Source organism: Cucumis melo, chromosome 12, assembly GCF_025177605.1.
Source record: "Cucumis melo cultivar AY chromosome 12, USDA_Cmelo_AY_1.0, whole genome shotgun sequence".
NCBI classification, from domain to species: domain Eukaryota; kingdom Viridiplantae; phylum Streptophyta; class Magnoliopsida; order Cucurbitales; family Cucurbitaceae; genus Cucumis; species Cucumis melo.
Genome location: NC_066868.1, coordinates 27988802 through 28012808, shown reverse-complemented (window position 1 = coordinate 28012808; position 24007 = coordinate 27988802). Strand labels below are relative to the sequence as shown.

Genomic DNA, 24007 nt, shown 5'->3' with positions numbered 1-24007 from the left:
TTGTTTTGCAAGTCACTTATTTTTCAAAATACAAATTTACCATTAATAGCATGTGAAGGTCAAGTGAGTCTTTTAATTATTGGAGATTATTATATATCCCATGAAACAAAAGTTGGGGAGGAAGTGATCATCGTCAAAGCGAAATGTTGTTGTGTTACCACAAACTCCGGGCCGTGTTCTATGTGAAAGTAGCCCCGGCCCTTAGGGCAAATGAATATGAAAAGGGGATGAAGGAAGAAAGTGAAGATCATCATCAAGTGGGCAATGGCATATATTAATAAAGCAAACCTATTGGATATTGGATCTTTGCAGCCCCTTCCCTTCCATATATTCTTCATTGGAAGCATTGAATATTTCAAAACTGATCTTCACAAACAAACCAACCACGACAAGACCATAACTTTTTACCTTAAAGTCGTAGTGTGTGTGTGTGTGTGTGTTTCTCCATTCTTCCTTTACCTTTTATTTTAATTTCTTTCCCAAAATTAAACTAAATTGGTTACCTTTCAAAGTTAAATTACTAAAAATATATACCCAACCTAACTGCTAGCTACATCTTTCAACTTTGTAGATCCACTGAAATGAATATATATTTAAAAACCTTAAAAGTTAAATGAATCAAAAATATTTTTATAATAAACTTCTCAATTAATGGATTGGTTTTGCAAATAACTTTTGCTTCTTCCTCAGCGTCATCAACTTCTTCTCCAACTATATGTTGGTACCAATACGAAGAAGGAACTACAGTCTCTTTAATGAGCTTTGTACATGTATATATACAATTTTTTAGCTATATGTTTCTCACCATATACATAGTATAAAGTCATATGTTTACTATTATATGTGGGGGGAAAGGAAAGAAAAAAAAAAAAAAAAGTTAAATATTCTTAGACAAGAGCTCCTGCCTAGGGAAGATAATTGATTTTGTGGAGTTGTCTTTTCTTTTCTTTTCTTTTTTTTTTTTCATTTTCTTCTCACTTATTCTTTCACTTTCCCATCAATAAATATGGTGTATATTCTTCTCATTTTATCAAATCCCATATTGTTTTTATGTTTTCTTAGGATTAAAAAAAAATAATTTTCTATTTCTACTGATACAAAGATTTACATGCTGTCATTTGTGTCAAACTATATATATATACTTTCATGCATATAGGAGAGTGATTGATATAAGAGTTTACAAGTGGAGAACTTACCACCATTGTATAAACCAGTGGAGATGATGGCTTAAATGTGTAAGATTAAATGGGAAAATGGGGTTAATAATACTAATAATAATTTAAAGAGTTGACAAATTGTTGATTGACAACCATGTGTGATTGTCCCACTCCACTTTTAATAAGAGTGACAAATAAGCACATGTTGCCACGCCATTGAGATTGCTTAAAAATCCCTCACTAATTGTGTTTGTTTGAATATTATATGAAATTATTATATACATAAAATTCTATATTATACATCATTGATGCCAAGAGTAAAAAGCTAATCAAGTAATAATAGAAAAAAAAAATTAACTCAATTCCTCTTTTTTAAAAGTATTGAAATTTTGATCCTTTTATCTCTATAATTGTTATACTAATGAAAAATAATAGAATAGAGAAGGCTCCTTCACGCCGATAACTGTAATCAATAGGTTCAATTGAAGAAGCCCACTTCTTTCGCTATCAAAAACCCTAAGTTTTTTTATAAAAGAAAATTTGCACAAACCCAACAAAAAGAAATCTTCAGTCCTTGCACCCCACCAATATCAACAGTCAATCATTCTATCTAATCATCTTTCCACTCTTTTTCTCTACTTTTCTTTTTCCCATTTTAAGGTTTGTATAGACAATAATCTCCACACATGAATAAAACTCATAATTTATCTAATTTTATTTTTTGCTATTTTAAGCTTAAGAATGATTGAGTACGTACTTGAAGAAGGTGAGAAGTAGCAGTAATATTGAACTTTGTATTGAAATGAATGCTGTGTGTTTTGATTTGATACCAAAAATATTGATCAGGGGGCAATGTGTGGGTCGTTACTAGTCCTTATTAATGTTTTTGGCCATTTAGGAATCATTTTATAATAATCTTAGGTAATAGGAATTATTTTTAGCTGCTGAATGAAGTGTTTATTGTAAAAGGGCCACACCCCAAAAAAGAAATTACATTAATTATTAAGAAAAAATTAAAGAAATAAAAATTAAACTTTACTTTCCAAGTATATGATTGAGACCCACCCTCTTGATTTTTATAATATAATATCCAGCTAATTAATAAGTTGTTCGGAATTTGGTTCTATTCATAATCAGTAAATTTCAAACCTCAAAAAGCACTTCTTCTTTTCTTTTAAATAAAATAAAAAGATAAAAAGCTTAGGTAAGGATGCTAGAAAAGCAATGGGTGTACTACACACACGCGGAATTGCAATTATTTTGTTCAAATGTCTTCCACGAAAGAGAGTTATTATTGGAATATCATTTATTTATTTTCAAACAAACACACTCAACTTATATTATATTATATATACATTATATATATATATATATATATATATATTGATTTCAAAGCTTATTTTATAATATCCAAAGACAGAGACCCCAAAGACACGTAGCAGCATGGACTACAGGCAGTTTTTATAATATAATATATATGTGTGTGTGTATATATATATATATAATTTGCATTAAAAATTGGTTTTGTTTTTTCTTTTTTTACTTTATTCATAATAATTATTATTTTGGTTTTTGGAAGGCAGGATAATGGAAGTTTGCGCAGTGTGTTTTTTGGTGATATGCTGTGTGGATACTGGTCGACAAGATGAACTTCACTGTCAATTTTTGCCTTCCAAGGCAATTTGTAGTGTTAGATATTACGGTTCGGTTTAAAGATAACGTATTTGACCTTCACTTAACACTAACGATATTGTATTTATTTTAAAGGGAAAAAAACTGTCTGCTACTATAGTAGTTCTTTGATGTTTGAATTAGATAGTTAAAAGAACGTAGAAGAGAAGCGTAAATGAGTAGATCGTATTCAAATTTTTTAATCAATATAGAATTCAATTTATCTCTATAATAATAATTATATTTATATAGGAGGTTGACCCATGTATTTTCTTATTTTTTCCTTTCAAAATCTAGGTTATTTGATAACTTAATACGATGTGATTCAGCTTATTCTTTTAATTACTTATAACATATAATATAGAAAATAGTATAAATCTAATCAACACTAATCTAGATCTTGAGTGACATTGTTAACTATGATGAAGAGTTTTTTATATATATTCTCGCGTGGCCAATCTAGATATATACTGATCTCGATCATGAAGTAAAAAGTCTGAATTCTATCTTCAATAAACAAAAGAAATAAGCAAATATATATAGAGAGAGAGAGAGAAAGAAAGAGAAAAATAATATAGTGTGATTATAGTTTGGCACTATTTTAGTAAAGCCCTATAAATAAAAGGAGTATAGGGTAGGTAGGGTTTAGGGTTAATGCTCAAAGGGCTTCAAAACAGAGATAAAGCCATTCTCACTTCTCTTTTCTCTTCTCTTCTTTTCTTGATATAGAGTGAGAGAAGATCATCAAAAGATCAACACACGAAAACTCTCAAATCTTTGACAAATTAACCCACTTCATCAGATCTTCATCTCATAAACAATAGAGAAAAAGGTAAGGTTTTTTCTTTTTGGTTTCAATGATGATGAAGAAACGTCAAGTGGTAGTAAAAAGATCATCAGAAGGAGGAGGATCGTCTTCATCATCATCAACAAATAATAATAACAGAAACATTAGTTCATCTTCAAGAGTAAGAAGTGTTGTAAGATATGGAGAATGCCAAAAGAATCATGCTGCAAATATTGGTGGATATGCTGTTGATGGGTGCAGAGAATTTCTAGCAACTGGTGAGGAAGGCTCTAATGGTGCTCTCACTTGTGCTGCTTGTGGTTGCCATAGAAATTTCCACAGAAGAGAAGTTGAATCTGAAGTTGTTTGTGAGTATTCTCCTCCATAACTTGACATGCTTCTCTTCTTCTTTTTTTTTTTTTTTTTTTCCTTTTTCAAATTATATTTTCGATATATATTATACCCCAAATTTTATTTTCTATTTTAATTAAATACCTTCTTTAATTTTCATATATTTTTGTTATTATTATTATTATTGGATATGTTTTTACAAACAAAAACAATTGGTTGGTTGGTTGGTCGGTCATGCTTTGAAGAATTGAGAGATTGAGAGATTGAGAGAGAGAGAGATTTGTAATTAAATTGTGTATTATTATTATTATTATTATTATTTGAGATTTCTCCTATTTTGGCTTCTGTTTAATTTCTTCATCTTCTTCTTCTTCTTCTTCTCTGTAAAGTCTCTTCTTTGAATAGAAAATGACTATTCGTGATTGAAAAGAAAAGACAAAAGCAAAAGTAAAACACTGCAGTTTCAGTGTTGTATTGTCAACAACAACTAATTTCTTCACCCTCTCTGATCTCTCTTTCTCCTTCTTCTTAGATTCTCTCGTTCCTTTTTATTTTTAATCTCTACACTCACACCGATTACCAATTTGGAAGAATCGCTGTCTAACTATCTCACCCCATCTCAGTTTACCCTTACATAACTTAAGACGTAATATTACGACAAATAGAGACTCTAAATTTGCTTCGAATTATATTCTCCGTTGAGGGATTTTTACGACAATTATTTGTCTCCAACAACGTTTTAGTTTTTCGCTTAATACCATATTTCTCGTATAGTAGTGTTCATTGAGCACAACAACAGATTTTATAGCTAAGTTGGGATCTAATTATGATAGTATGCTTTTATTGAAAGTCTTTCCTCTAGTCTCTCCCCTTTTGGTCTTCTCGTGTATTTATTTTCTAGCATTCAACGAATTGGATTCGGTACGTGGAAATTATATGTTGTTGTGTGTAGAAATGTTTTGTTTTTTTTTAATTTGCAAAGATTGGTTAATGATTTACCCACTTCAATTCTATACTATATGAATTATGAAGTAAATATCTTTCAAAACTTAGAGGTAAATGTTTGGAACAACTAATAATTAATTAAGATAAACTCCGATCCAATTTGTAATCCTTCAAAAGCTTTATATGAATATATATAAAAAAATTTGGTGCCTGTATCGATCAAACCATGACCTCATATAAATGGAAGTTACCTTATCTTTGAAGCAATCATTTGTGAAAAGAAATATTATATCACTCCTTTCTCAAGACCCACAAAAATCCAATCATATAGCACATCCTTTGTAAATTAATATTATACAAAAATTTGGCAAGTGAATTTTTTTTTTTTACTTGAACTAAGCTGACCTAAATTTCAATAGCATGTGAAACTTTTGTTTTCTTCTTAGGCTGCCAATGGTGGATGGACACACTCTTTTGTACTGTGTTTCTTTCAACATCACTTCACATCTCTCCTTAGCCTCATCATTTTGGTTAAAGTTGAATGTCATTTTACAACTTCATCTCTGATAATATATATTTGAAGGGTCTTTTCTCAATCAATTAATAAAAGAAAAACTTTTGGCTGGTTAGAAATTGAAGTATGAGTGATTAAAGCAACAAATTAAATAACATAATATTCTCTTTGGACTAATTCATTAGCAAATATTACTATTAATCAATTGTGTCAAGTCATTAAGAAATATACAAAATTTTGAAGGGGATCAAACATTTGCATGTGCTAATTATATATATATTGCCTTGTTAGTCATACACATTATCTCAATTCATTTTGGTTTATATATCATAGAACCCCCAAATTCATTGAACATTGGTATGAACATATCAATTTCAATGTGATTTGATAACCAAAGATAAGCCCCTTTACTGTTTGTCATGATCAATCAATAGTAGGGAATAAATTCGAAACTGTCTTCTTCAAGTATAAGAAAGTGTCCAGTTTCCCTAACCTATAGGTAATATGTTTCACCCTCTTTGTTTCCTTTTTGACAAAGACAAAGTATAGGGTCAAAGGATTTCAAATTCTTGTACATAATGTTAATGGAAGTTGCTGTTCAGTTTCCTATGGGAAAAGGCAGTATAGTGTTTTTTTAGACTAGATACCAAAGGTTGAGGGATTAACAGGTGCAATCGAGTATATCTCAAATAGTTAAGTTGATGCATTAATCAAAAAATGAATGTACAGACAATAGAAAGCGAGAATAAAACTCAAAGTTATACCCAATCAAATATACTTAAATTTGATAAAAATGCAGTAAAGTTCATTGCTTTATAATACAATGTAGCTCGACTAGTTAAGTTATAGACACATTTAACGATCCGTCTAAAGATTAGATGTTCAAATCTTCACAATCACTCAGTAAAGCGTTTGAAGTGTATATACGACGAAGAAATGGGAGAGGGGAGTTAAATGAATTTGTATTATAGTTTATTGTTTGGAGGCCTAAAAATAAAAGAGGGGGGAGGGGGGGTGGGGGGCAAAAGAAAATTAATATGCAGGAGGTTTGTGAAGGGGTATAAACTAAAAATGACAAAACTGAGGTGGGTATTTGTGACAGACAGACAGTGACATGAAAAGTCTATTCCTTTCAATTTTTAACATTGTACACATCCATCTCTGTCCCTGTCTTTGTCTAAAAGGTTAGGGGATGGGGTGGTAGGGTACACAATAATATGCAACCTTTCCTTTTTCCTTTTTTATTTCAACCCTTTCTTGATGGGGAAATTATAAATTAATTTACAAAATATTTTCATATTCTCTATACTTCAAATTGACATATATAAATAATGTGTGTGTGTGTGTGTGTGTGTATGTGTGTGGCTTAATATTTAAACTACAAAAAGAATATAATTATTTCAAATGGATAATTAAGAGAAAATTGTGAAAGCTAACGTGAAAAATGGTTTTTATAAAGGGAGAGAATATGACATCTCTACTACTACTTTAGAACAAAAAAACAATTATTGGATATCTTATTCAAATTGGCCACATTCAACTACTAATTAGTCAAAACTAAACAGCTTACTCTATTTTATTATTGTTGGGTTTCCTTTCTATTTTATTTTTCTATTGTTTTTCTTTCACTTCCCTACTAATTATATTATTAGTATTATTATTATTATTATGTATAATAGTTTTTTCAAGAAGAAAATACTAGTAAACTTTTTTTTCTTGTTCCTAGCTATCATTTCAAAATTTTCGATCGTTTTAACCTATGTCCGATCCTAAAAGTTATTTCAAGTTTTCAACTAAATATGGATGTGACATACCCACAAAAATAATAATATAATGTTGCCCTAACTAGGATCATTTACTTTGGTTTCATGGCTTGTTTTTCCTCTTTGTGTTTATGCCCAATTCTTTTTCTTTTATTAGAGGTATGTATGAGAAAAATAATGAGAGGAAATCATGTAAAGCCCAACCAATTTAAGCAATGGAAAAAAAAAAATCATCATAGTTTGACAAAGATAATTATTTGTGTTTGTCAAAATGAATAAAGTATCTACATGCATAATTTTAATATCATTTTGATATTGTCAATTCATCGTAAAGGAAATTGTAGGAATGCTTTAAATTTCATTTATAGATCTCTTTCATGACCAAATCTTTTGATCCTTAAAAGAGAAACAACTTTAACCCTCAATTTTATATCTCCTATAATTCACAAAATTAAACGTTATCATTTTGGATGTGACTTAAAACTTCTAAAAAAAATTGTATTATTCCACTAATTATGTTGTGCTTTCATCTTCATGAACCGAAAAAATATAACAAATAATTTTTTTAAAACAATTTTAAAGATTCAAGTGTCAAAATTAAACTTTTGAAATGATAATGACATTATTATTGAAACTCACCCAAAAATTTTTGAAGATGTAATTGAAATCTAGTGTATTTACTCAAACTTTTACTTTGATATCCCATTTACATGCTACACATTTAGGTATTGGTATTGGTATGGTATTGGCCTACTATAATGTATTTGTTGGACTAAACTTTACCATTAACTTTAACAACTATTAACAATATACATCTAAATAAAATGATATTTTTCAACAAAAATTTAGTTCACCAACTATACTAATATTATGTGGTTTGATCTTGTAAAAAGAGTATAATGGATCTCTTTAATTACCAAGAGATGACAATACAGTTGGGCTCAAAAGGTAAGAGAAAGCCCAACATAACTGCCTTGTACAGGATCAAAGCCCAGTCCATTGGCCAAACTTCTTCTCATTTTAAAAGTCAATGCTAAGATATGGAATAAATAAGAAAGTTTGGTTTAAATACGGATTATATATAACTTTCAAAAGTTGATAATTATTCCAATTTAGTTTTACATTTGATAATGATTTCAATTAAGCTTATAAACATCATTTTCTTCACCTATAAATTTCATATTGAAATAAAAATATCTAAGATTCAAAGTTGAAAAGGACAATATAAAATATCTAATTTCAAATTCATAAATAGACAAAATCATAAACATTTCAAATTTAATTTAAAATTTGAGGAGTGACCATTTAGCCCTTCCTCCCTACCAAAATTTTAATTTTAAAAATTTGAATCCTTGATTATCAAAATTAAAATAAAACTTCATAACTACTTCTCAATATTCCCAACACTAATAACTTCATTAATACTTCAAATCAAAAGTGCTAATCTCAAGGCATTTTCTAATTTTTTTTCAAAAAGAATTACAACTCATTTAATTAAATAATTACCTTCTCCCCTCCTAACAATAATATTCTTCCTTTTTCTTTTGTCTTCTTTTTTATTTTTCCACCTTTCATCTCTATCCTTCTACTTTACACCTCCTTTTTTCTACTTTAATCTTTTTCCATAAAATTCTTCCCATTATTATTTCAATGTTTAATAGTAATTAATAACATTAACATACATCATACATACTATAAATAATAAATCATCTAATTTATTGAATATATAATTTTGTAATGGAAATATCAAATATGTTACCAACATGCAAAAAGTTGCTACTTCCAAACACATCACATCCATCTTTTTCCCCACACTTTGCTTCTTCTTCTTCTTCTCAACCAAACAGATGCCTCTTTCTTTCTTACTTAATTTCTTTTTCACCATCTAATTTATTTTCCCTCATAGAATAATTTTACCCTAATATAAATTGTTAAAGAGAAGAGAGGTAAAAAAAAAAAAAAAAGAAGTAATACAATTTATGGATGGAATAAAGTCATTGTAAAAAAGAGAATGATTGTTAATAAAGAAGAAATTAAGTAGGTTAATAATAATAGCAAATTAAGTCACACATTTTATGTGTTATGTGCATGAAATTAACCATAGAGAGGAGTAGGTTGAGAGTGTTTGTTTCATGGCATTGGATTTAAAAGCAAAATGCCACAAGAAAAGCTTTTTGCAACTACTTCACTATCATTAGCATTCAGGGTGTTAAGAACATATTAGACTAAACATTAAGAAAAAGAGGTTAATGTGGTAATTTAGATCATATAATTATATATATTTAGTTAAGTTTTGAAGATAATTAATGAGGTAATTAAATGGTAACCATTCAATAAATAGAGTGGCTGATGAATGGAGGATTTTGGATTTTAGTTAAAAACCACTAGAAAATGTTGAAATAATAATAATAATAATAATAATAATAATAATAATAATAATAATAATAATAATAATAATTGGTCAAAGCGTATAAAATGGAATTTTCTTTTTATTTCGAAGTTTGTTTTGTTTTTAGTTCCATTATTCGCCGTAGAAATTTACAACCTTTCTTCTTCCAATTGATTTCTCATCATTAATGCTTCACAACCCAGATGACTTTTCATCAACAATGACATTCAATCAAACCTCCTCTCTGCTCAGCACTACCATTTGTAAGCTTTCCCTTAATCTCTCTCTCTTTCTCTCTCTGTTTCAAAATGCAAAACCATAAGCTTTTGGGTTCTGCACAAATCCAAAGCTTTCCGTAGCTGTCATTTCTTCTGAGTTTATACATACATTACCCATTTCAATATCTTCTGTGAAGTGAACAGATTCTGCCCTTTTCGTTGTTAAGAGTATTGGGTATTGGATTAGTTTTAATGGGTTTCTGAAAAATTCTTTAATAGATGCGAAATGGGATAGAATGGGATGGGATGGGATCCCTTTTGACTTCATTTAAATCTTCTGTCATCTCTGTTTCTGAATGAAACTTGCTAATTTGTTTGACAATGGCAATGCCGGATGATTGTCTGTTCTAATTTTCTGAATTTGTAACGGACTTGTCGTCTTTAGCAATGTCGGAGAAAAGCATGCTTCCCACTAGGTTATTTTTGTACTTGATAACCATATCTATGTTCCTTCTAATCCTTTCTTCTGTCTTCATTCTACAATCCAACTATAATTCATTCTTCCCCAGTTCGGTACTCAAGTTTATTGTTGTTAATAATACTTCAAATTACCTTAAACCCAATGTGGAGGATGAACCAATGGAGCTTCCTACACAACCTGTGGAGGATGGACCAATGGAGCTTCCTACACTACCTGTGGAATCCAAAGAAGCCGTTAGAGATAGGGATGTTGATTATCCAGTTTCTAATTTTGTCAAGGATGAAGTTTCTGTGGAAAATCAGTCAGACTTGGGTTGTGATCCTGCAAAGGCTCGTTTGAGAGTTTTCATGTATGATCTTCCACCTTTATATCACTTTGGATTGTTGGGATGGAAGGGAGGGAAAGATCAAATTTGGCCTAATGTCAGTAATAGAAGTGAAATCCCATCATACCCTGGTGGGTTAAATTTACAGCACAGTATGGAATACTGGCTTACACTTGATCTTTTGTCATCGAATGCCCCGGAGATGGATCATACTTGCACTGCGGTTAGGGTGAAGGATTCTAGTCAAGCAGATGTAATTTTTGTGCCTTTTTTCTCCTCCTTGTGTTACAACCAACATTCTAAGTCACACGGGAAGGAGAAAATCAATGTGAACAAGATATTGCAGCATAAGTTGATTCATTTTCTGTTTGGTCAGAAGGAGTGGAGGCGAGCAGGTGGAAAGGATCATCTCATAATTGCACATCATCCGAATAGTATGTTGGATGCGAGAAAGAAACTTGGCTCGGCTATGTTTGTGCTTGCAGATTTTGGAAGGTACCCAGCTGCCATTGCAAATATTGAAAAAGATATTATTGCTCCTTACAGACATATAGTGAAGACGGTTCCTAGTTCTAAATCTGCCACATTTGATGAGCGTCCTATTCTGGTGTACTTTCAAGGAGCTATATACAGGAAGGATGTAAGTGTTTCTGTGCCTTTGAGAAACTTATTGATGTGCTATTACTTCTTAGAGGTTCTTCTCTTTTTATCTTTTTTTCTGGCAAGCAATCTACGTTATGCCTAAATTATGTTCTGCATTGGTGTTTCATATTGTTTCCTAAATCCCTTTGTTTGCGATGGGAAATGCATGATTTTGATCCCTTATATGATGGACTTGGTAATCTCGTTTTTCTATTACAAAGAGCTTGAACTGATGGAAAAGGTATATGATAGAAATTCCTTTTTGGTTTATGTATGAACTTGATGTTTAAAGCAAAAGACCATGAACAGAGAAGAATTTTTTAGTACTCTAACCATTATGATCTCAAATTCAATGCATAATCGGAATTGGACCATCTTTTGCCAATGAGTTGCTTTCAAGCATGGCACAGTGACGTATAGCCAACTGTTGATATGCAGATGAAAGGAATCTTGAGGAGTACTAAAAATTAAATAGTTAATGCTTTATTGGATTCATCTGCACCTAATTAATCCATGCAATGATCAATCCTGTTATATACAGTGCAAAAGAAATGGCATGCATTAACATATTAAACCAAAGAATTGTCCTTTGTTACGTATGGCTACTTAAATTGCTTTTCATATGCTTAGTTTGGTTTCTACTGTTGCATTGCTTATCTTTATCATTTTTTTCTTAGGTCCTTTTTAGCAACCCTGCGTTCTTACAATAACTGATAACATTTAAGTTGATGAAATTTATTCGAACTTTCTGTTTGAATTTGTCTTCAGGGAGGTGTAGTTCGCCAAGAACTATATTACCTTCTGAAAGATGAAGAAGACGTTCATTTTACTTTTGGAAGTGTTAGGGGGAATGGAATCAACAAGGCAGGCCAAGGAATGGCCTCATCCAAGTTCTGCCTCAATATTGCAGGAGACACCCCCTCATCAAATCGACTTTTTGATTCTATTGCAAGTCATTGTGTTCCTGTTATTATAAGTGACGATATTGAGCTGCCATATGAAGATATCTTGGACTACTCAGAGTTTTGTGTCTTTGTTCGAGCAGCAGATTCTATAAGGAAAGGTTATCTACTAAATCTTCTTCGTGGAATTGGACGAGAAAGGTGGACAAAGATGTGGGATAGAATAAAGGAAATCGTGCATGAATTTGAATATCAGTATCCATCTCAAAGTGGTGATGCTGTTGATATGATTTGGCAAGCAGTGTCACGTAAAGTGTCAAAAATAAAATCTAATCGGAATAGGAAGAACAGGTACCGTAGATCTCAACTTCTCCTAAAGAACAGTTGATGATGAATTCAATAATCATAGGAAGTTTTGTAGTCACGGAGATCTGTCATCCCTTCTCCATGTTGCTGGGATCATGAAACTTTTAACTCAAAACAAAGTAGTTTTGAGATTATTGGCTGTCTAGAATCAATCTTAACTCGATTATTCATTCAGTTAACTTGTAAAGTTCATTGCAGCCTTAGACCTTATCTCTTCATTCTTGTCCAGTTTTTGACAGCATACATAATCAAAAGTCTTTTTCGTAAAAACACCAGGAGCAGTAATCAAATTGTGTAAATCAAAACAGGAAAAAAAGATTTGGTAAGAAAACTGACAGAATAAAATCAACATTCACTTCCCTGCAATCCAATTATTAAGAATCGTGGTTAAGTATAGAGCATTTTTTAACCTTTTAGGCCGTTCTTCAACTTGATAACTTTAGACTCATTTAACGTGACACATCTGACATCAAATAAAAATTTGACGAATAATTGTGATATGATATTTTCAACAGACATGATAAACAGAACGAGGCTTAAGCGAATAGTTGTCAAATATACATAGCTCTTGCTTAGGGAAATCTAGTGATAAACGTAAAACTTAACGAATAAAGCATGGAAAAGAATATATATAGAAACATGGAGTAGATTTTTCTACAGAGCATCTACCTATTTGTATGGCAGAAGAAACCTTTTTTCTTTCTTTCTTTTACATCTAAATAAAGCTGTTTGTTTTGTTAGAGCTTTGGGTTTGTACATCACCGAAGCTACTTACCCAAGTAGATGGAAGATTCCATTCTACAAGAAAGCTGCCAACAATCTTTGCTAAACTATCTAGGATATCATCTTTTCATCAACAGGGCTTCCCAACATTCTATTTTTCTTTGAAAACAAACTTGTATCTTCTTCATTTCTTCTTCTCAACATTTGTTGTGAATAGGATCAGATCCTCTTCGAATCCTTCTTTTGTTCAACTGGGTTGGATCTAAACCTGTCGAAGGTGCTGGAGCAAAAGCCAGCATTCCTCCCCAATCATCCTCAACAGATGCATCCTTCACAAACTTGAAACTACTGAAAATAGGAATGTGTGCTTTATCCCATCTGAGTGCTAGATCAATGTTTGTCAACCCATTGGTTCCTTCTGGTTGAAGAGCCAAAAACCAAATACATAGAAGCAGCATGGCCACCCTATGGATCAAAAACCCCATTTCTACTTAAACCCAGAAGAAAGGATGAAAGTATTTGTGTTCGATGAGGAGGGAATGGGGAGGAGAAAGATGTGTCTGAGATATATGCAGAGCTAAAGTTTAGGATGGGTGATTGTAGTAAGAAGTTAGGAGTTTCATCTTTTATGGGATAGGAATAGGATGACCAAAAAGCAAAAGACATATTTGGGGCCCAGAACATGTATACGGAAATCTAAGATTCATCTTATGATAAGCCTGCAAAAGAAGCAATATGAGGCTGTTTTTGAGAGGGGCTTTGACAGGTTTGAATTTAAAAGGAGAAAAGAAAAGAAAAGGTTGAATGGAACAATATCTTTGAGAAGACAGGGAATACGGATCTTTTTCCTTGTGATGTGAATTTCATTAGTTCCTTACATTTTGTTCCAATTTTAGGATTTCCCTTTTTTACCAGACCAAGACTGGCCTCACTTAGCTGTCATTCCATGTCATCAAACCACAAATGCCAAACTGAATTATCAAGTCTCTAAACATCATTATAACAAATGATAAATGCTTTAACATTTTAATCTATGTAATCATGTGAGAATAATAGGACACTAATCCCCTTTTCTTCTGTAAAATATCTCTTTCTGGCCTGCAGGCGTAAAAGAGAGAAAGAGAGAGACCCGAAATGAATAGACACATACCCCTCCAGAGACGTTAAACGAGAGAAGGGGAACAGAGCTTCTACCTGAAAGGAAAAAAAAAAAAAAAAAAAAAAAAAAAAAAGAGGAAGCTTTTTTTCCTTTTGGTCATTGCAAGAAAATTTGGTCTTGAGAATCAGTCTTGTGTTCTCATTTTATGCTTCAGTGGAGCTCTTTAATGCTTTTATTTAGGGTCTCTTTTGGCTGCCCAACCCTCGACTGAGACCAAACTCCTTTAATTTTCCCTTTAGAACCTATGAAGACTGACCATCTTTGAATCACCCTCCCTCCTCTCCCAAGTGTTTCATTCATCAACTTAGCTTAGCTTTCGTATGCCTTCAGCTTCCACACCCTACTTTGTTTGTTTAAAATTGCCTCTCAAGAATAGGTTACTTTTATTAAAGATCATGCAAGCTAACTAAAGTGCATTCTAGACATATTTTATAACATGATAAACTAAGAAAAGCCCTTCCAAGTTGCAACTAATATGGAATAATAGATTGCTTCGTCATCTATGGTAAAGTTACATATATTCTAAAGAAATGGTCGATTAAATTTATTACAACCCAGCATCTTACCAACTTAAACACAAACTCAAGGAGATAATCTATAGTTATACAGGAATAACTCTTTTGAAGAAAGAAACTCAATTCTCTGGTGCAACCTATCACTGATTAGGTGATATCCAGAATTATATACAGACGTAACTCAGAAATTGAGAATGATAGAATGCAAGAGACAGATTGAAAGCAGTACAAAGAAAAAACTTCGTAGAGGATGCTAAGAGGAAGATAGTAAATTACAGTTCACTGATGATAGTTTTTTTTATAAAAAAAAAAAAGTGGTGAAATACAGTAGAATAAATTTAGGTCGGAGTTAAAATATATATAAAGCCTCTCTGCACTCCATAAAGAAACATTATTATTGGAGTGGCTCTTGATGGGGAGTAACCAGAGGCCCAGGAGCAATGGTAAACTGAAGGCTTTGACCTTGTGCTGCCTGCAGCATAAATGCAACTTCAGTTGCTGCAAGCGCTGCGGCTTCCTGTAAGAGAAGTAAAAGATCGAACAACCAAATAAATTCAGGTTTTGTTCATAAAAATTTGAAGCACAAAACCAGAAGATTATTAAAGTTTTGTAAATGTGAAGCATAAATTCAGCTCTTTAGTACAAAACCTGTCTTTGTCTTCGACGCTGTAGTATGCTGATGGCCCACGCCATTATGTAGCAGGGAAGAAGAAACCCAGCAGCTCGCAGCAATAAAAGCTGTCAATGTATATAAAAGTTAACAATAGCCAGTACACAAACATAATAGAATTGAAGGGCAAAAAAATTCAATGTCTTACTTACCGAGAAGAACGTGTAAGCATCATCTTCTCCATCACCATTTGTAAGGTATAGTGCGTGCCTCAACAGTAAAAGAGCCAACAACTGCCATGAAGCAACAGTAATAATCAACATTATGGTGCGAAACTACAGATGTTTATTATAATCTTAACAGATATAAACATTCGGTGAGCAATATGAAGAAACAGTATAATGCTACAGAACATCTTGATGTTGAAAGACTCCAACCAATTTTGGATTAACAAAATTCAATATCTAACAAGGAATTAGAGTCTCACAATCAGAGCAGCAGATCGGCAAAATGCCGTTCCATTCGCACTAGCATCGGCGTATTCATCGTATTCTGCCTCAAGAAAGTGGCGTTCTGCTGCTGCCATAGCCAAAAGTCGTGGATCATTCAAATCTAAAGCAGTTTCAGAGACTGCCCAACCTTCACTGCAAACGCATTTGAGGAACAGAAAATCAAAGATTAGATCTAACAAACTCTATAGTAATAGCAGTAAACAAGATAGAGGAGTTCAAGAAGCAAAAGTTAGAATGAACATTACTAGAAACTTCAGAAATTATGTGTTAGAAATTCACGAACCAAAATATACATCATTAAGCTAGGTGAACCAAAACTTGCCTCACATCAATGGTGGCATCTTCCGATCGAGGGGGTGGTACGGGCAAGGTATAACCAGGCTGATAATTCTGAAAACAAGTGAATTAAAATATTAACATATTGATTTGACCTTCCCAGTACTTGGAGTAAAACTTGAAAATCAAGATGCAATTTACGTAAGCCAGAGGAGAGGGAAATTTTGGCATCAACATAAGTTAGACTTCAGCCCTCATTAATATTTACCCAGGCATTCAAGCACAAGCTTTTATTGTGCAAAAAAGTCAGAAATCACAACATCATAATAATATTTCATAATGTATTAACACATATCAACCCTCAACCTAACCACCATCTGCATCATTATTCATGAGCCCGACACATACATGTGATAATAACAATGATTCACCATGTACAAAGGTGCAGCCCTTTGTAGCTTCCAAATAAAAAGGTTGTTTCCTCATAACTTCTTGGTTTGACTGATCGATTACTGATCAGCAAAAAGAATCCCTAGAAACTAAATATAACAACAAATATTCCAAATTTTCTAATGGTCGTGACATAATTTACCTGATGACAGATTTCACAAGTTATATCTCCCTTCTCATTGCACCATCGCTGGACACATTTCCTATGAGCATACTGGAAAAGAGAAATAAATAGAATCAGAAGCATCTTAAACAGAACAAATTTATCGATAATACTAATAACAACGATAAAATCAGACTTCTCCAAAGAAGTCAAGGCACGGGGTTTAATTAAACAACAAATGAAGGGCCTGGCTTGAAATGTGGTATGTCCTCTGTCAAGGGAACTACCCTACCACAGCCCAAAAAGAAAGGTTTCTTTCCAATTTAACTTCTAGGTTCTAACAGAAAGAACATGTTATACATTGCCATCACATTATAATATCCCCTGCTCTCAACTCAAACCAAGTAATGCAAAAATACAGATGACAATTAAAATTTGAAAATGAACTCTTTTATCATGCTCTCTTCCGACACAAATCAAGTCAGGTAAAAGCCTCTTCACATTTAGAAGATAGAAACGGTGTGCAGAAGCAATAAAGACAATCATGATTGGCTCTTCATGTCCCTTTAAGTTAAGGGAGCAATGCAAACCAACCACCAAAGGATTCACAACTTCATAGGGAGTAAAGTATAACAATAACTCTACAAGGCATGTTACATTCACAAAATATACTCTTCTTTTGATAAACTGTCTACTGGTTGGAGAACCATTTTGTTAAACTACAAGGACCATTGCAATAGAAGTGTTAGCAACTTATACATACCTTCAAGCTGCCACTGCAAGCACAAGGAACCTCCAAATTCTTAATACTGTCCTCTTCCTGACATATTCGACATTCAACTGTCTGAATAAGGGGATCTTCTTCAGATCCATCATGTTCATCCACATCTTCAACAGCAATAGCACAAACAGGTGGCTCCGAATTTTGAGAAGATGAAGATTCTAAAGAAGATCCTGGAGCAGTAGTTCCCTGCAGCGACTGTAAACTTTCAGGCGTAATGAGGCGGTCCACGCACAAAACCATGTGATCACCCATTCTTGTACAAAAACAAAAGCTCCTGCATCATCAAACACATTGATTTAACAAATGACAAAATATTTCCCTTAGTTCACATCCAAAGAAACTAAAACACAGAGATTGAAGTTAAGCAACTTTCAGTAACTTGTCCATTAAAATAAAGCAAAGAAAAGAACACACACCTTCAAACGTATCTCTTGTGTTCAGTTTCCCTCAATTCTCGAAACCCTCAGCTACAGAAAAAGAGAATCCACAAAAAAAAATTCAAACTCCAACTAATTGCATCATAAAAGGCAAGGGTCACATTCTTAAAATCAACTCCTCCCCCAAAACAAAGATTTCATTTTTCCGATCAACAACTTTTGAAACTATATTTTTCAAAAACAGTATATTCCCCACCAAAAACAAAAGATAAGAAAACCCTTTCTTCTAAAACAATCCAACTACAAATCAGCACCTTTCTGCTACAAAACGATCGCAGCTAAAATGTATACAGAAAAAAGTAGAAAGAAATCCCCCAACTTTCCCTCACCCCACCTTATACTTACAAGTCATAAGAAACCCAAAGTTCAAAATTTTCAAATTTCAACCAATTGCTAAGCTTCACAAGAACCCAAAATCACACCCCAACAAGAAAGGCAAGAAAGGCAAAAAAAAAAAAAAAAAAAAAAATCAACCCACAACATGCAATTCCACAGAAAGCCCTAAAACAACAACCCAATGATCACAAGAAAAGAAGAAAACTAAAATGCAAAAGCATGAAGAAGGAAAATGAAAGTTGAATAAGAATTAGATTGAAGTTGAAGAAGAAACCTTCAAAATCAGAGAGGTTGAAAAAAGAAAGTCTTAGCTCTCTCCCTCCAAAAACAAAAAAAAAGAAAACTGTGTATCGGTGACACTATCCGCTTGTTTCCAAGCCTTGTGAACGAAGGGGATCTTTTGAGTTTGTCTGTGTCTCGGACTCGGTCTTCTCTCTTCTTTCTTTCTTTCTTTCTTTCTTTCTTTCTTTTTTTTTTTTAATTTTCAAGAAAAAAATTGCAAATTTCGAAAAGGTGCGGATAGTCCGAAGCTAAAGAGCGAGCGTAGGTTCGGTAACGTTCGTGTAAAGTTATGGTTACGTTGACGTTTGAATTAGTTGGGTGAAAGGGAATAGCTCAGTCTATTATGACGGACGGCAGAGAATCAACGTTTTTGGTATAGATTTTTCCAGATACCTTTGGTCCCACTTTCCCCTTCCCCAAAAATGGTTTTTTTTCTTCACTAATTTAAATTTTGCTCTTTTTAGTCCTTTGAGTTTCTTTCGCTAATCTTTGTTTCTTTTTTTTATTTGGAACTTTCTTCCATTTTAATTATTATTATGAAAATTTATTATATAATAATAACAATTCATATTTCTCACAAATAAATAAATAAATACTAATACATAAAATTGTTCGAAGATTTATCGAAGATATAAAGATTAAGGTTTGACAATTAAAAATATTCGGATTAAAATTCAACGAATTTCAAACACAATTCAAAATGATATTGCTTCTCTTCACATTCTATTTAGAGATACTTATTTACATATAATTTAATTAGTTGAACAATAAATAATTGGATATGAGATTTTCTTTTCCCAAAAAAAAAAAGAAATTCGATATTTAATTTTAAAATTTATATTACAAAAATTATATTATGTTAATTGAATTATGCTTATTTTAAAATATGGATGTCTCGTGGTCTAACTAACGTCAATTTAAATAATATTAATTTGTCACGGTAATGGTCATATAGTCATTATCATATAACTATGTATAGATTTCAAAATAATAAATGTATAAACGTTCCCTAGAAAAACAAATGCATAAAATGAAAACAATTTGCCTTTTCCTATAGACATAAAAACCCCATTTTCAAATCATCCTCTCAACATCTAACCTTAGCATTTTTTTTTTTAAGGGACAAATTATTTAATTGAAATTCACAACATATATTAATCTTAATAATCATTTCTAGAAAAGAAAATAACTATTGATATAAAATTAAAAAAAAAAAAAAAAGAATAATATTAAAATAAAATTGTTTGTTTGGAGGTTGGAATATAAAGTATTTAATTTAACAAGTTAGGAAAATGGAGTAGGTTTTTTTATATTAAAAGAAAAGGAGGGGGGGAGTTCCCATTTGATTAATGTATTGACTTTGACATTTTCTTAGTACAATAGTGATCTAATTATGATGGTTTAGTTTCAATACTTTTTTCTATAAAAGAAAAATACAAATTTATATTTTTATTATTTAATCAATTTATGAAAGAAAAAAAATCATATTAATTACTATACTATTTTTTATATATATATTTAGTTTCTCTTTTCCAATTTAGTATCTTTTCTTCTATGGTAACATTTTCCAATTTAGTGTTTCATCATTGTTGAATATTAGAGTTAGTAAATAAAGTGTTTGAATCAAATAAATACTATGTCAATTGAGTTTTGCTCGATTAGAATTAAATTGGAACATTTTATAAAAATGAATGAAAGAATACTCAAACGTTACAAAGTATATATATATATATATATATATCCAAACATTTTCTAACACAGAGTTTGGAGACAGATAAAATATTCAGAATTAAACTTTTAATATATGATCTATGATATAGTGAGGCTTCAAATTATTTATTGCCTTTCATCATTTATATTAAAATGGTTCTAATCTTAGTTTTCCATCTGTTCTGATTATTATTTTTTTTTTAAAAAATGGTTTCTGGAATCTTAGAGGAATCAAAAGTATTAATTATTATGTACAGCTTCATGATTTTTTTTTAATATTTTTAGTTATATATGTTTGGTTTGACACAATGGATATAATTCTTACATATTCATCTTTCATTATTCACTATGTTTAAAACTGAAATCCCACCACAAAAGTAATGATAATAATGTTATAAGATATGTTCTCTTCAAGCTTTTTAGGTGTCTCATGTTTTCCATTATGATATCTTTGGGTAGGTTAAATAACTATTCTATTAGTAATTTTAATTCTAGATCCATTTCAAACTTTTGGGTCCATGAATGATTTACGGGGTTTTGTCTTTTTGTAGAAGTGATGGTTTAGTTTGTGTTTATGTATGTGGTTCATTAGTGGTTCGGTTTAGGTGGGGACTGACATTTGGTGGATAAACTAATCAACGAGTTTAATACAGAAGAAATTTGGTCATCTGTTTGTATTTCAGTACAATTTCTTTTCTTTTGACTTTTCCATTGAAATCTCATCTTCAATTATTGCTTACCTACTTTCATCAATTTTCTTATCTGACTTCTCAAATGATGGAAGCCAATCATTTATTAATACCTGCCCTTTAGTTGCCGTAGATAGGGGCTGCAGCTAAATGGTTCCTTAGTTTTTCAGATATTTTTCCATTGTATGCACTCATCCCTTTGCTTCTAGGTGACTCGATTTCTCAGTTAATGTCAACATTGTACCATCTGCAAGTTTTCATGACTTTGACTCATTGATTTCAACGTTGTGTAAATGTTTATTTTTAACTCAGCTCAATTTTCAGCCATACTGTTTGGAGATGGTGGACATGAGTTCTATACCACATTTTAATTTCTATTGAACGATTTCTGTCAAAGGTCGTTTGATCTTCCTCCAATCAGTTGAAGTAATTTTCTTCAGATCTCTTGAAAGTGAGGACGTTTGGGTAAAGATGGATTTTTAGATTTGCTTTTTTAAGGAAGAAATATGCAAGTCTAATAGCCAAGCTAATGTAGTAGCTTTAGCCATTGAAAGAGATGATTGTAGGGGGAGTTCATTAGAGGTATGTACTATGTTATATATCTCTCCAGCAGGTTCAAAGGTTGATGTAAGTTAAAATTCATGCAGATATTGCAAAATTCTAGTTTGTTACTTGATGCAATTTTGATATTGCAATAACATGATCTAAACCTTGTCTTCAGGATTCTCCTAATTGCTTATGCTACAGTTCTTGTGTTGTCTGTTTCTGAAATATTGCTACTTGAATGAATTTTGGACTTGGATATTTTGGGAACCAATACAAGATAAGGTATGATGATGCTATTGCTGGACCTCTAGCTGCCCAATCTCTTTCACAAGTTTTAGATTTTATGGGCCATAGTACCATACAGTCACAGTGGATATATCCAAGCCTACTTGTAAACTTGAGAAACTGATTTTGTGTTGTTGCTGCCCTTAATATTGCCACCATGTCCTCTTGTTCTTTCATAGCCATGGTTGCTGAAGTGGCTGTTGTTTGAGAATCCGTGGGAGTTGGTTTCTGTGCACTTCAATGAGCGGCTATGTCATTGACAGAGTTGAACTGCAGTAATCTATTTCCAAAGGTGATTATAGTTGTACTGAATTCCTGCAATGTGAATGACCCTCTTGAGTATCTTTCGCCAATAATCGGTAAGTTCTCAAATAAGATAGCTAATTGAAATAAGTTTTCTAATTATTGTTCATTAAGAGCCATTTTAGTGGAGCCTTTTCAAGCTGTCTAAAGAGAGAACTTATCAGTTCCAAAGGCAAATTCACAAGCAGAATTTGGAACTAAACTTGGACCTTTTTCTGGAAGTGCAATGGTTTCTAGTGGAGATTCTGTTCTACCAAACAAAAATCCATCAGAGCTTCTTTACAATGAAGAATAGTTTGTGCCATTGGTTACCTTAACATTGACAGATCGCCCAGGTACGACTCCATCGAATGAATTTGCTAACAAGATTTGTTGGCACTGTCATTGTCCTCGAGGAAGAAGGTCGTTTTTGGTTCATTTCAAGTCTCTGAGTGCAGATCATTCTGTTCTGATACAAAGAAAGAAACGGTATAACATAGAGGAAACGGTTTTGCTTGAAAGATTTGACTCTCCTCTTGAGGGTAAGTACCATTTAGATTAATTGAAAGGTCTAGTAAACTTTGAAATACCAATGATGAGACACCAATGTGCATCAAACACTAGAGGATTACATCTTTTTTAGGCACTAACTTTATGTCTGTAGAAGGAAAGCATGAAAGATAAGTTTTCTTTTTATGATTATGTTGTTTTCTTTACCGTAATTCCCTGTCATAATGTTTCTTCCCCCCCCCCCCCCCCCCCCCCAATCAGCTACTCTCATATGATTTTGTCAAGCTTGACCTTCTTGTTTACAATTTAAAACTACTCTTTCTACTCATATCTTCAACCCCAAGTAAACAAAAAGTACTTGAAGTTTCTATTCCCAGAGTTTAGGATCAGAGAGATCCTGTATTGCCTTTTTACTAATTATCGATTCTAACAACCTATGTAATTGTCAGGCATCTTCAGAAAATGTAAAATTGTAGATTTCCATAAAATTGTTCCTAAACTTCAATTCTTGTTCAAGTTTAATTCATATCTACCAACACTATTAACTAAATGGGGATGCACCATATCTACAGGACAAGTATTAGCCCATTTCGTTATATCTTAAGTGCTACTTTATTTTGTCAAATTTCTACCAAATCACTAATATGTCAGTTTGATCTTGTAATTTAGAGAGTAGGATTCTAATTTAAAAAATGAATAGTATGATTTTGAGAATGAACAGTATGTTTTCGATGATATATGAGGCATACAGTGTTTAATGCAGGAAGATATTAATTGTATTCAGTTTGAAATGTTGCCACATACAACTGATAATCAATTAAATAATGAGTATGATGGACAATAACTTAATACGGAGGGACTCCACTTCAGTCTATTTTAGTGGTGCTTTGGTATTGAAATTTGTAGCAATTAATTTGATTGTGGTGGAAATTGGGTATGTTGCACTAAACCAATGCATCCACTTTCTCCACTCACCACAAAGCCTCAAAGTTAGAAATGGTTTGAGATTTTTCATAAAGAAACCCATAAATTAAGCAACCCTCAAACCAAGCTTCTAAAAACCCAACTTGTAAATCTTGTAATGCTTTTCTTTTTTCTATAATTTTCAACCAAAATGCTCCTTTTATCATCTTAAAAGTCAGCAGCCTCTGTTCGTTCAAAAACAATTTTGTTTTTTTTCTTTCCCATTTCAGCATATCCTTCTTTGAAATACTTAAATTAATCAGAAGGATAAGGATCCATAATCCAAGCAGCAAGGACCCAAATCACTTAACAGATCTTTATATA

At 32.1% G+C, this 24007-nt stretch overlaps 3 protein-coding genes and 1 long non-coding RNA gene across 5 annotated transcripts; 3 read left to right on the top strand and 1 right to left on the bottom strand.

Annotated features, from left to right (window-relative positions):
• The first annotated feature begins 3491 nt into the window (after positions 1 to 3491).
• On the top strand, positions 3492 to 4109 carry LOC103486103 (mini zinc finger protein 1). The gene has a single exon (XM_008443977.3). The coding sequence runs from the start codon at positions 3686 to 3688 to the stop codon at positions 4001 to 4003; it is 318 nt and encodes a 105-aa protein (XP_008442199.2). The 5' UTR covers positions 3492 to 3685; the 3' UTR covers positions 4004 to 4109.
• Positions 4110 to 9622: 5513 nt separating this feature from the next.
• On the top strand, positions 9623 to 12714 carry LOC103486173 (probable arabinosyltransferase ARAD1). The gene is made up of 2 exons (XM_008444063.3): positions 9623 to 11241; positions 12012 to 12714. Exons 1-2 carry the CDS (start codon positions 10243 to 10245, stop codon positions 12531 to 12533), a joined length of 1521 nt encoding a protein of 506 aa, XP_008442285.2. The 5' UTR covers positions 9623 to 10242; the 3' UTR covers positions 12534 to 12714.
• Positions 12715 to 14913: 2199 nt separating this feature from the next.
• On the bottom strand, positions 14914 to 18911 carry LOC103486295 (uncharacterized). 2 transcript variants are annotated; one of them, XM_008444237.3, is made up of 9 exons: positions 18691 to 18911; positions 18060 to 18110; positions 17623 to 17917; positions 16899 to 16970; positions 16353 to 16420; positions 16006 to 16162; positions 15731 to 15811; positions 15557 to 15646; positions 14914 to 15425 (listed from the first exon to the last, which is right to left on the bottom strand). In XM_008444237.3, the coding sequence occupies exons 3-9, from the start codon at positions 17893 to 17895 to the stop codon at positions 15303 to 15305; spliced, it is 864 nt and encodes a 287-aa protein (XP_008442459.1). In that variant the 5' UTR covers positions 17896 to 17917; positions 18060 to 18110; positions 18691 to 18911; the 3' UTR covers positions 14914 to 15302. The 2 variants fall into 2 exon arrangements, with proteins under 2 accessions (XP_008442459.1, XP_008442612.1); XM_008444390.3 differs by lacking the exon at positions 18060 to 18110 and having other exon boundaries at positions 18691 to 18880.
• Positions 18912 to 21106: 2195 nt separating this feature from the next.
• On the top strand, positions 21107 to 22912 carry LOC127144360 (uncharacterized). The gene is made up of 2 exons (XR_007816024.1): positions 21107 to 21724; positions 21819 to 22912. It is a non-coding gene; the product is annotated as an uncharacterized LOC127144360 (long non-coding RNA).
• The last annotated feature ends 1095 nt before the right edge of the window (positions 22913 to 24007 follow it).

Coding starts and splice junctions, on each gene's coding strand:
- LOC103486173 (XM_008444063.3), top strand. CDS start 10,243: ATGTCGGAGAAAAGCATGCTTCCCACTAGGTTATTTTTGTACTTGATA. Junction 11,242..12,011: donor GAGCTATATACAGGAAGGAT/GTAAGTGTTTCT, acceptor ATTTGTCTTCAG/GGAGGTGTAGTTCGCCAAGA.
- LOC103486295 (XM_008444237.3), bottom strand. CDS start 17,895: ATGGGTGATCACATGGTTTTGTGCGTGGACCGCCTCATTACGCCTGAA. Junction 15,812..16,005: donor GCCGATCTGCTGCTCTGATT/GTGAGACTCTAA, acceptor GCTTCATGGCAG/TTGTTGGCTCTTTTACTGTT. Junction 15,647..15,730: donor ATGCTTACACGTTCTTCTCG/GTAAGTAAGACA, acceptor ATACATTGACAG/CTTTTATTGCTGCGAGCTGC.
- LOC103486103 (XM_008443977.3), top strand. CDS start 3,686: ATGATGATGAAGAAACGTCAAGTGGTAGTAAAAAGATCATCAGAAGGA.